The sequence below is a fragment of the Podarcis liolepis genome (assembly GCF_965112155.1).
Source record: "Podarcis liolepis genome assembly, chromosome: 2".
Classification (NCBI taxonomy): domain Eukaryota; kingdom Metazoa; phylum Chordata; class Lepidosauria; order Squamata; family Lacertidae; genus Podarcis; species Podarcis liolepis.
The window spans coordinates 119,605,654-119,618,888 of record NC_139555.1 but is presented as its reverse complement, the minus strand read 5'-3'; the positions used below and the strand labels follow the sequence as shown (position 1 = coordinate 119,618,888).

The 13,235-nt window shown below is 42.7% G+C and overlaps 1 protein-coding gene across 1 annotated transcript; it reads right to left on the bottom strand.

Moving 5' to 3' along the window:
• Positions 1 to 2,897: 2,897 nt before the first annotated feature.
• LOC310700951 (vomeronasal type-2 receptor 26-like) lies at positions 2,898 to 9,747 on the bottom strand (the record flags this gene model as incomplete). The annotated part of the gene is made up of 6 exons (XM_083490908.1): positions 2,898 to 3,808; positions 4,830 to 4,956; positions 6,793 to 7,020; positions 7,534 to 8,343; positions 8,891 to 9,182; positions 9,533 to 9,747. 6 exons carry the CDS (start codon positions 9,745 to 9,747, stop codon positions 2,898 to 2,900), a joined length of 2,583 nt encoding a protein of 860 aa, XP_083347034.1.
• Positions 9,748 to 13,235: the final 3,488 nt, after the last annotated feature.

The following is a 13,235-nucleotide window of genomic DNA, read 5'->3' as shown; positions in this document are numbered from 1 at the left end:
ATTATGTATTTTGTGGTTTCAGATTTATACTTTGATTTTGTTCTGTGAACCGCCCTGACACCTCCCGGTAGAGGGTGGTATATAAATTCAGTAAATAATGATAATAATAATATTTGTGGAGTTTACTGCAGCCCTCAGGAAACTACTATCTGGCATCCAGATTATTTTTTAATTCCAACAACAACCTGTGGTTCCACTCAAGATTCAGAAGGGTGGGGACATTCAACTCTACAATTCTACAACTGTACAAAGGCCTCGGTTTATTTATAGCATCTTTATTTTGCTCTTTGGCCAATCTCCCACTGTAGCTTACAAATATCATTCCTAAAACAGCCTATGTCCTCAAGCTTATAATTTTAAAAGACGTGGATGATAATAATAATAATAATAATAATAATAATAATAATAATAATAATAATAAATTTATTGATACCCCGCCCTCCCCAGCCCAAGCCAGGCTCAGAGTGGCTAACAACAATAAAAGTAGCACAGCATTCTAAAATCATTTCATTTTAAAATCAATTCAAATCAAATTAATGGCAACCATTGGGCGAGAGTTCTGTGAGGATTACCAAAGGAGGAGGTCAGACTGTGCCTTGGCCAAAGGCCTGGTGGAACAGCTCTGTCTTGCAGGCCCTGCGGAAAGATGTCAAGTCCCGCAGGGCCCTAGTCTCTTGGGACAGAGCGTTCCACCAGATCGGGGCCACAGCCAAAAAATTCCTGGCTCTGGTTGAGGCCAGCCTAGCCTCCCTGTGGCCCAGTATCTTCAAGATGTTTTTATTTGAAGACCGTAAGGAGCAAAAGGAAAAGAGATTAGAAACTTCCATCAGCCTCGGCCTCCACAAACAGTGGTCAGGATGATAGGAGCCAGAGCCCGGCAGCGCCTGAAGGGCCACTGTCTCCCTATCCCTGAAATAATACCTATTTCCCTGTGAAAGGGAACCACTAAAGCAGTGGTGGAGAAGCATGATATCCATGATGTGTTTAATTATTTACACTTTAAGCTTGGTTAGTGGGGGCTGGGAAAAGTTATATGGAAGTTGCTCAGCAAAGCTTCTTGGAGATATGATTCCGCTAATGAGGAAGTCTCCAGGCCGCGAGTAACTCTGTGCTTCATTTTCTTCCCTCATCAATTTTAAGGAGTACTTTGCTTTCAGCTTCCCACAGACTTGTCATGTGACAAAGACACATGAGAGCAGAAGCAGCAAAGCAGGCTGGGAAGTGCTGGGACTGCACAGTCATTTGGGCCTACTAAAGTTATTCAGGCCTAACTGCTAACTGTTGGGTGACTCTGACATGTGACAAAGTAGCCAGTTTCTCTTTTGTGCTCTGTGTAAGAAATCAGAGTCTGTCTGCTTCGGTTGTGAGCAGAGTCAGTATGTAATCTGAGTGTCAAACTGTTTGGAACCATGTTGTTTATGAAGAAGTTTATTTTAACTTAGTAAAGCTTTTATTCTTCAAAACTCTGCATTATTAATTTACGCTGCGGGTCAAGACTTGATGGGACATTAGAAGCAGAGGTAGCAGCAGAAGCCCCAGCAGGCAGGTCATTCTGGCTTGGCCTCCTACACCTCTGTTTTGACTTCTCCTTTCTCCCCCACAGCCAGTTAACCAGAAGAAGTCAACACCCTCCAGCACAGTGTGATACGTATAACCTCATGCTTCCTTGGCTTTTGATGTTTGGGCAATTGCCAGAGATCTCTCTTGAGCTTTGGGAAGAATAAATCACTATCATTCTTATAATTAAAAGGGGAAGAAAGATCTAGGGATTTCTACATGGTGCAAGGGGCAGGGACATAGTTGGGGGGAAATTTGTTTACACCAAATCACAGATGTGGCGTCAAACTGCAACATGAGTCACTTGAATTCTGGGCATGGGTTTGGCTTGAACTTTGCTAAGAACAGCCCTGCTGGGTTAGTCCAAACTCCCATCTAGTGCTGCAACACAGTGGCCTATCAGACATTGCTGAGAAGATCACAAGCAGGGCATGAAACCAATAGGCCTTGCCAGGCACTGGTCACCAGCAACTGGCATATGGGGAAGTAACTATGCACTGCATGATTCAATATTTTGTTTGCTCTCAATCTCCCAACCTTTAGATTCATTGGATGTCTATGAGTGCTGGTGCTATATAAGAGAGGGAGACAAAAAGGATGGATCCTGCCCTTCTCCAGAAGCTCAGTGCAAATAAGTGAGAGGTCTGCTCCATGGGGTGAATGGGGACTACCCCACCAATCTCAACCTGCCTTCATGCCACCACCACTCACCTGCCTTCTTACTTACAAGTGGTGGTTCTTCTCCATCATTGTTTCTGGCTCCAGCTATCGTGGTGCCCCTTTCACTCCCACCAAACAGACAGCTGCCACATCCGTTTGTTGATGCCAACCTTGAAAACCCTAAATGACATTGGCCCTGTATATGTAAAGGAGCGTCTCCACACCCATCGTCCAGACCAGATACTGAGGTCCAGCTCCAAGGGCCTTAAGAAGGTTCATTCAAGCATTAATACACTCAAATGAGATTCCGTTTTTCAGTTGCTGTTTTTAATATTAGAAGAAGAATTTCAAGTTACACTAAGTTATTATTTAGGCTTAGGTTATGAACTCAGGAAGAAAAGAAGGTGGGTCATGTCAAAGTACAAACTGGATATGGTAGAGAAAGATAATTATGTATGAAGAGGGAGGCTGCACTCCAGGAGACTCTACAGGTAGGGTTATCCCTAAAAGTTGTAAGTCCAGACACTCTCCAGGCATGTGATTCAATGATTCCCTTTCATCATTCAAGATGAATGAAAAATGAAGAGCAAACTTTATCTAAGGAGATACATTCCTTCCCAAGGCAACTCTGTGTGTTTCATTACTACTGTGGTGGAAAACAGTTATAAATGTGTTAAGAATCAGACAACAACTTTAGTTTTTGTGGCCAGGTGTTCCTTTGTGTTCAGATTAGGCCTCAGCACAATAATGTAGCATTTGGGAATGAAGATGCAGCCCAGAAGCCCAGCACTAGAAGCCAGGATAGAGAAGATCTGCACAGCTACCATGTATTTCCCCTTTGTGCTCAGGTAGGTGGGCACAAAGGAGACCCAAACGCTGCAGAAGACCAGCATGCTGAAGGTGATCAGCTTAGCTTCATTGAAGGCCCCAGGCAGCTTCCTGGCCAGGAAAGCCACCGTGAAGCAGATGGAAGCCAGGAAGCCCATGTAACCCAGGGCAGCATAAAACATGGCAACAGACCCTTCATTGCATTGCAGGGTGATCTCTCCAGCCTGGGAATGCTTGTCAGAGTCTGGGAATGGGGGAGAGATGCACAGCCAAATGATGCAAAGGACCATTTGGACACTGGAGCAGGAAAGGACAATGGAGTTGGCCAGACCTTTCCCTAACCATCTCCTCACCCTGTTCCCCGGCTTTGTGGCCAGGAAGGCCAGCACCACCATGATGGTTTTGGACAGCAAAGAAGATACAGCAACTGAGAAGATGGTGCTGAAGGCCGTTTGTCGAAGGAGGCAGGTGACTTTCCTGGGACGGCCAATGAAGAGGAAGGAGGACAAGAAGCACAGCAGGAGGGAGACAAGGAGGATGTAGGAGAGGTCCCTGTTGTTGGCTTTGACTATGGGAGTTTCCTTGTATTTAATGAAGATCCCTATAACAAAGCCTGTGGTTAAGGACAGGAAGAGAGCCAAAGAAGTCAGGAGAATCCCCAAATATTGTTTATATGATAGGAAGGAGATAATCCTCGGAATGCAGTGATCTCGGTCCTTGTTTGGATATTCTTCTTCTGGACATTTGGTGCAACGCTCTGCATCTGAGGAGGAGAAAAGGAATGGCTTTGGCTTTGCTTACACACATATTCTATTACATGTTGAGAAATGCACTCACATGGGAGATATCAGAAAATGAGCATGTGAATTTCATTACGCGATAGTTTTCGGGCAGTAACACTGCTTTATTTCCATGTTTCATTTCACTTTTAATTTGTATACTGCCTTTCTATATTGCTATGCAGAAGGAGGGTTACAAGCTGAAGAAACAACAAAATAGACAGCAAAGATCACAGACGTTGCACACACACACAAAGTCATAATAAAAGCATATCTTTAAAGTAAACAACATGTCAAATTAAGCAAAATTCAATAATATTCAATATTAATACTAAGGAATAGTAAACAGTAAAATTTAATATCAGCTAACACTTATCATGTACAATAAAGAATTACTAATGTATAAATAAAAAATCAGCAAGTCAAAATGAATAAAATACCACAAAACATGCAAACCATGTAAAAGGATCAAACTGAGAAACAAGGACACACAACCTATGATTTATTTATTTATAATAACTCCTAAGCTGCTACAGCTGTTCTCAAACTCCTCGTCTAGGATATCCAATAACTTCCAGCTGAAATCGCATATTTTTTAATTGTTCTACAATGTAATGGAATGGAATGTTCACCTAATTTTTATTACTATTTTGCATCATGCTTTCTCTCTTTTAAATAAATATTTGCTATTTTCACTATTTCTCATTTATTTTGAAGACATTTTTATTTTCCTTTTATGTGGGTGGTTCTGGTTCTGTGATCCTAGAAGGCATGGTACAAAATAGCCAAAGCAGTGCCATATGGGCAGGGCAGGCTGAACCCAATTTGCATCCCAGAGATTGCTTCCTGCGAGTCATTTCTTTCAAATTACTTCCTGGAAGGGGGTTAAAAATGAAGAAATCAAGAAAGGATCTGCATCCAAATATGTCTTTAGAATTTTCACAGAAATTTCTGACCAATATTCATATTCTCCCAAGAAATTCCATCTCCTGTGGCGTCACCCACCTTGCCGTGTAGATATGGTCCCTTCTGCACATGGAACACAAGCGTAGCAGCAAACCGGTTTGTCTTCTTGAACCACCTTGGCATATCCTGGGCGACACCTTTTGGTACACCTGGCGTGAGGCACAGTCTAGCCATAAAGAAAAGATGCCATATTAAAAAGGAAGTGTGAGCAATATTTGTGCATGTGGAACTCACTCTGGAGTCTGGAAAAAACCCAGCAGGGTCTCCAGCCCCACAAGAAAGCACCGTTGAGGTCAGGGGTGCCAACTTGAATAAAATATTGTGGGGGCCCAGGTAAGCCGCACAACACATAATCAATGCCCATCAACTTTATGGGGCCCCAGCCCCCTCCAATATTTTATTGTGGGGGCCAAATCCCCCACAGCTCCTAGGAGATGGCTCCTATGCTTAAAGTAGAAACGAAGCCTCCCTGCTGTGTTTGCTTTTTAAATAATAACAATAACAACAACAATTTATTTATACCCCACCCATCTGGCTGGGTTTCCCCGGCCACTCTGGGCGGCTTCCAACAATAGATTAGAAATACATTAAAACATCAATCATTAAGAACTTCCCTAAACAGGGATGCCTTCAGATGTCTTATAAAAGTCAAAAAGTTGTTTACCTCCTTGGCATGTGATGGGAGGGCGTTCCACAGGGCGGGCGCCACCCCCAAGAAGGCCCTGTGCCTGGTTCCCTGTAACCTCACTTCTTGCAGAGAGGGAACCACCAGAAGACCATTGGAGCTGGACCTCAGTGTCTGGACTGAACGATGGGGGTGGAGACGCTCCTCCAGATATATTGGGCTGAGGCAGTTTAGGGCTTTAAAGGTCAGCACCAATACTTTGAATTGTGCTCAGAAATGTACTGAAAAGAGTATTAATACATAGGTCCTTGAACAACTGGACTGAGGCACAGTCTAATAATAAAAAGAAGGTAAATTCAGGGGAAGTATTTGTGTGCCACGAGACTTTGTGTCTATGGAGCTGATTCGTAGAGTCTGGAAACAACCCAAAAAGTTCTCTCGGCACAGGGGAAAAGATGCAGAAAGAAAACAAAAGAAAATTCCCATCCCAGAACAGCAGCAATAAAACACTCTGATGAAGAGCAGTATTTAAACATAGAGTAAGATCACTTCTTATGCAGGGGTTACATTCCGGAGAAGGAGTAGTATACGCCAAAATGTATATACAGTGGTACCTTGGTTCCTGAATGGCTTGGCTCCCAAACATATCAGCTCCCGAAAGTTGCAAATCCAGAAGCAAGTGTTCCGGTTTGTGAACATTTTTCAGAAGCCAAACGTCCAACGCAGCTTTCAGTTGAGTGCAGGAAGCTCCCACAGCCAATCAGAAGCTGTTAGTTGGTTTTCCAACAGTTTGGGGAGTTGAGCGGACTTCCGGAATGGATTAAGTTCCAGAACCAAAATTCGACTGCACTTGAATGAGCCCCTTGGAACGGCTCCTGCACAACCACCCTGACCTTCCGGAACTGGCATGCCAAGCAGGCCCTACTCCCAAGCTATCTGGATTGCTCACTGGGCTCCAGGATGCTCCTGCGTGGGCTCTGCGATGTTCTCATGAGATCTCGCAGGGCCGGGCTGGATTAACCATTAAGCAAAATAAGTACATGCATAGGGCATCCAGGGAAGGAGGGCACCACAGGAATTTTTCTGTTGCTGGATTTACCATGGACCATATTCTGCAGCTCAATCAGGTTCCACAAAAAAGGCTCCCACACTAAATGAAAAAATTACATACGTACAAAAAAATAAACACAAATACATACATACATGTGTGTGTGTATCTGCACATGAAGAGTATTATACACATTTAATAATTTACTTAATTAATTATAATGAAAGCATCAGCCAAATTTCCAAAAGATTATACTTGAATTCCTCTTGGAAATATTCAACAGTTTACTAGATCTTAATGTGTATCATGTGGAATAAAGGGGCTCTTACCTGGTTGAACCAGTTGGGCCACACAATAGCTTCTGGGTTAATGGTGAGCTTGAAGTCAGTGGATGCCTCTCTCTCTATCCTCCCAATTTTCACTCTAACACAAGACTCGTTGGGAAGCACCACCCAATTCTCAATATCAAACATGATTGGTAGCTCCCCATCCTCACCCAAATACAGTCCGCCCATGGAAGTGTTCAACAACCGGGTTTCTCTTAAGAAAGGGTGAAGCTGGAATGACAGGAAAAACACCAGCATTTCAAGGCATTTCAAAGCATTTTTGACATCTCATCCCTTGTCCCTTTGAGCTCCAAAGTCCTGGCATACCTGGCCTCGTTGGAATCTACGGAGGACTAAACACCCGAACTTAGAAAGCATTTTAGATGCCTCATCCCTGCTTCCTTGGAACTCAAAACCCCTGTTGTGCCACAACTTCTCCTACTGGCAAGACTAAACAGACACCTTCCAGGTGGAGGGACGTCTGCTTTTAATTTGTTTTGGCTTCTTTTGGTTTTATTATATGGTCTTATGGTTTTTATTGCAGTAGACCACCTTGATATTTTATGAAATACACATTATATATATATATTTCAGCCGGAGCCTAAAAAAAGAATCTAAATCTAAATAAATAAAACAAAAACCTTTTCCTCACTGTTGCATTCATGTCTAAATCAATGTGAATGATTATTGTACAGTTGGTAGGAAGAACTTTGATTTCTAGAAAGGGAAAGGGAAAGGAAATACCTGCCATGGCTGTAGCCTTTGACATGCCAACTGGTCTCCTCCACCCGCCATCAACATCTGCTTTGATCTGGATGAACAGGCAACATTTAAAGCATGTGCCATGATTTGGAGACTGAAGTATGTACTGTGGCTGTCTTGAGACAGAACACTCTGCAGCTCCTCTTCAGACGGCACCTCCGGATTCTCCACATCTCTGCATCTTGTCCAACCTCTCACAGTGAGGACGTGATTTGAGTATGAACAACTAAATGCTTTTTGCCGAGAAAGATAAAGAAGATGGGACTCTGATTTACAGCAGTCACGTTTGCTCCTTATTTTGGTCTTCATTACAAAGGAGAATGAACCATGGATATACTTCAAGATCTTGGGACCATAATACAAATTGATGTCAATGTCTTGAAAAGCTGTTGTGAGCCATACTTTTGGCCCAATTTGTTTCTCGTGTTCTCGTTGTAGTATAATGATGAAAAGAAATACCCTACAACTGCTAACATAGTAAAGGAATACATTGGTCTGTCTCCATAGGGCAATAAATTCACTTTGTGTGAACATCTTAGGTTCATTATTTTCTGGTATTCTTACTGAAAAGGCAACACAAATTCCATTGCTGGCCATCAGAGATGTCAAGGCACTCAAGAACCTTTCTCCATTCTCACTGTCTGGAGCAAAGAGGCCGATCCACGTCCATCCAAAATGCTGGAGGAACTTTACAATCCCCAAGTACTGAACTTCTTCATTGGGGACCGTACGGTAGACAAAAGGGACTTTGGTGTTCTCATCAACAACCCCAGATACAAAGCCATAACTGATCTGGAGTGGGGAAGAAAAAGTATAGTGTTTCATTTTCAGAGCAAAGTACAGGATTAGCCTGAAATACTTAATACCTAAAAAATGTTGTGCTGACTGGGGCTGATAGTTTTATTTTCAAACTTTGGGAGGCTGCAACCCTAGCAAAGTCTCCGTGTTAATAATAATAATAATTTATTATTTATACCCCGCTCATCTGGCGAGGATTGCCCAGCCACTCTGGGCGGCTTCCAACAGAACACTAAAATACAATAACCTATTAAACATTAAAAGCTTCCCTAAACAGGGAATAAACTTTAGAATCATAGAGTTGGAAGCGACCCTGAGGTTCATGTTGTCCACCCCCTTGCAATGCAGATGTCCCATACGGGGATCAAGCCTGCAACCTTGACGCTGGCAGCACCACACTCTAACCAACTGAGCTATCTAGCTTAACATAGTTCAGGATTTTCTCCCTCTTTGATGACTCTTTTTGACTCTGCTGACGATAATGAGAATTTATTTTGCTGCTGAACCTCTTTTTTGTCCCTCTATGCCCCACCCTTCATACCTGTGGGATTTTGTACATGCCTGACGTGGTTGAAATCACTTTGGAGATGATGGAATTGGCTCCTTCAAGAACAGCCAAGATGTTATTCCATTTTCCACAGCGATAGTTTGGAATATTGCTTTCCCCACCTGCAAGCAGGTCTAGCATGGCATCAGAAGTGATCCTTGCATTGTAATAGTTCTCATAGAGGCTGTAGCCCAATGTAATATTGCCTAAGAGCCTGGGATCCCAGTTGATCTCTTGGATGGTGAACAAGAAGGACAAGATGTGCCAGTAGAACCTATATGGCAATCTGTATGAAATCAATCAAATAAAAAGTGTCAAATCATTCACCATTTAATGAAAATAAATCATGATCAGGCTCATTTATACACTTGTGTTCTTCAGCAAGCAACACAGCAGCACAGAAGGTAAAAATAGAGCACGTCTGGGAACACGCAACCCACTAGTTGCTGCGAAATTCAAGTTCCCTTCAGCCCCTGCCAGCATGGCCAGTGATCAGGGGTGATGGGAGCTGCAGTCCAGCGATATCTGGAAAACCACAGAGTCCTCACCCCTAAAATGGAGACTATTTTCCTAGTAACCAGGAGCCATTGGGGTGCAGTAGAAAAACGTGACGTCCTTCTGCATATAATTACTTACTCATCCTTAAACCTGGTTAATGGGGGCTGTGAAAATATGTATGGAAGTTGTAGACCAAACAAATTTGGAGATATTATCGCGCCAATGAGGAAGTCACCACTCTGGAAATAATTCTTTGCTTTGTTTCCTTCCCGGATTGGATTCAAGGGGCATCTTGCCTTCAGGTTTCTACAGGATTCAAGCAAAATGAGCAGCATCAGCATCTGGGATCTCATTCTGACTGACTGCTACACCTCTCTTGCAAGTGTTCCTCTCTCCCCCATAGCCAGCTATGTCAGAAGAAGGCAAAAAACTCTTATTTATCCAATGTAGGTTGGTGTTCAGCTATAGCTTCAGAGGCATTAAACCTCACACAGATGTATCCCACCCCCTTACTCTCAGTCTTGACTCAGTCTGTCTCTGATACAGGTGATCTTCTGTGCATCAACTTCTCCCTCAGGAACAAGGCAGATTAAATCACTATGATGTTGATAGTTATAAGGGGAAGGAAGTTCATCTCTGCAACAACCTGAAGTCTCTGTGTGGCCTGAGGGGCAGGAGCAGAGTGGGAGATAAACATGTTTTGGAGGAAACAAATTGCTGCTCCAAAGTTTGACATGGGTCACGTGGTGAGTGAGAGTTTGGCCTGAACTTTGCTGCTGACAAGAGCATTAGAAAAGTCCTGCTGCTGATTCAGTTCAAAGCTTAATCCAGTGCAGTATCTTGTTGCACCCAGTGGCCAATCAGACATTTCTGGGATCCACCCAAGCTGATGGCAATAGAGTTGATCCCAGCAACTGACATTCAGAGATATGCAGCCTCTGATCCTGGAAGTCATGTGTCTTTTAAAAGTGTCTCAGTTAGCAGCTGAAACAAAATAAAAAACAAATCCTTCCAGTAGCACCTTACACACCAAGTTTGTTATTGGTATGAGCTTTTGTGTGCATGCATAGGTAAAGGTAAAGGGACCCCTGACCATTAGGTCTAGTCGTGGCTGACTCTGGGGTTGTGGCGCTCATCTCGCTTTATTGGCCAAGGGAGCCGGCGTACAGCTTCCGGGTCATGTGGCCAGCATGACTAAACCACTTCTGGCGAACCAGAGCAGTGCACGGAAACGCCATTTACCTTCCTGCCGGAGCGGTACCTATTTATCTACTTGAATTTTGACGTGCTTTCGAACTGCTAGGTTGGCAGGAGCAGGGACCGAGCAACAGGAGCTCGCTCCGTCGTGGGGATTCGAACTGCCAACCTTCTGATTGGCAAGTCCTAGACTCTGTGGTTTAACCCACAGCGCCACCCGTGTCCCGTGCATGCACACTTCTTCACTCTTTCCTGTGTCAGTCACTTTCTCCATTGCGCTACAGTATGAAAAAAATTGCTTCCTATTTTCTATCTAGATTCTCCAAGTGGATTCTTCCGTGGATGCCTCTTTGAGTAATAATTTTTCAGGAAAAACCTATCCTTTTTCGCTTTCTCCGTGTTTTTATGCATCTCTATTACGTTCCACTTTTACAGTCTTCGTTCCTTAACCAGGGTCTACCAACCTTTTTAGACCCCTAAAAACAACTGGACATTTTATAGTTCAAAGGTGTAAGAGGAAGTGGGAAAGAGCATCATTCCTTCCAACATCCTTCTTCAGTTCCATGTCATTTTCAAGGGATTAAAAGGTGATCGCCCTCACTATCTCATAACTGAGTGGACAACGGTGAGGGGTTTAGAGGATTCACAAAGATTCCAGGGGAATTCCTCTATTTTATTTAAGTTGGCACCCCTGACATCAAGGCTGTTTGCTTGTGGGACTGGAGACCCAGGCCTTTGGCTGATTGACATCCAATGCCCTTTTAAACGTCTTCTGGTGGAGGGATTATTGGTTTGCTTATGTTCTTTTTATTATGTATTTTGTCTTTTTTACATTGTCTTTCTATGTTGTGAAGCACCCTGACATCTATGGCCAATAGGCACTATTATTATTATTATTATTATTATTATTATTATTATTATTATTATTATATCAAACTGAGGTGTCTGGCTTAGCTCGTTTCTGACTACCTAATACCAATTTCAGTCATGTCCTTCCATGTTCTAAGTTTTCTCCTAGTCTTGTGCTTTTGATCCTCATCAAAACTCATGTGCCAAAAATATTTCTCTTCCACAAAATATGTGTAACACCGTTGTAGATTTCCATATGACCTTTTATCTATGTCCTTCCTGTAGCTAGTTTAATGTCCCTTTTCTTCTAATTTAGCTAAGTTCATTTTGTACTATAGGAATTCAGTTGACAATGTCTTAAACAGCTTAGGAAATTCAACTATGAGTAATATGCAGTCTAACTCAAGATCGAAGAGCCTGGTACAGAAATGATTTCAAGCAACAATGGGCAACTCCACAATTGCTATTAGTGAAGAATCGGGAATCAGAAGCTTTAAGAGGTCTACTGTCATTTATCTATCTCCTCCGCATCACAAGTGAGCTAAGGGAACTTTGACGACGATGTTTTTGGAACTTTTTATCGTCATACACATGGTTAGCTGGAATTGCAGTGAAAGGAAACTGCTTGCCTATGCAGTGGGGGGGTATTGGGGCATTGTTATATGAATATGTATTTTGTGGTTTCATACCTATACTTTGATTTTGTTCTGTGAACCGCTCTGAGACCTCCCAGTATAGGGTGGTATATAAATTCAGTAAATAATGATAATAATAATATTTGTGGAGTTTACTGCAGCCCTCAGGAAAATGCTATCTGGGATCCAGATTGTTTTTTAATCCCAACAACAACCTGTGTTTCCACTCAAGATTCAGAGGGGTGGGGACATTCAACTCTACAATTGTACAACTGTACAAAGGCCTCAGTTTATTTATAGCATCTTTATTTTGCTTTTTGGCCAATCTCCCACTGTAGCTTACAAATATCGATCCTAAAACAGCCTATGTCCTCAAGCATATAATTTTAAAAGACATGGATGATAATAATAATAATAATAATAATAATAATAATAATAATAATAATAATAATAATTTTTATTTATATCCCACCCTCCCCAGCCGAAGCCAGGCTCAGAGAGGCTTACAACAATAAAAGTAGCACAGCATTCTAAAATCAATTCATTTAAAAATCAATTCAAATCAAATTAATGGCAATCATTGGGCGAGAATTCTGTGAGGATTACCAAAGGAGTGGGTCAGACTGTGCCTTGGCCAAACGCCTGGTGGAACAGCTCTGTCTTGCAGGCCCTGCAGGCCCTAGTCTCTTGTGACAGGGTGTTCCACCAGATCGGGGCCACAGCCGAAAAATTCCTGGCTCTGGTTGAGGCCAGCCTAACCTCCCTGTGGCCCGGGACCTCCAAGATGTTTTAATTTGAAGACCAAAAGGAGCAAAAGGAAAAGAGTTTGGAAACTCCTCTCAGCCTCCACAAACAGTGGTCAGGATGATAGGAGCCGGAGTCCAGCAGCACCTGAAGGGCCACGGTCTCCCTATGCCTGAAATTGAGGCATCAGATCAAGGCCTGCATTTTAAAATGAGCTTAAAAAATATATTTGTAAATGTTTGTATCTCTCATGCCAGGCAGAAACCAGCTGGCTAAGTACTTTGGCAGATGTTTATCTTCCTAAACAGGGCCCCTCTGATCTATAGCAGTGCCTCAGGGTTGTAAAAGGAAATTACAGGCTGGGAGCAAAAGGTCACACTGACCATACAAATTACAGAATACAATCAAGCTGCAAA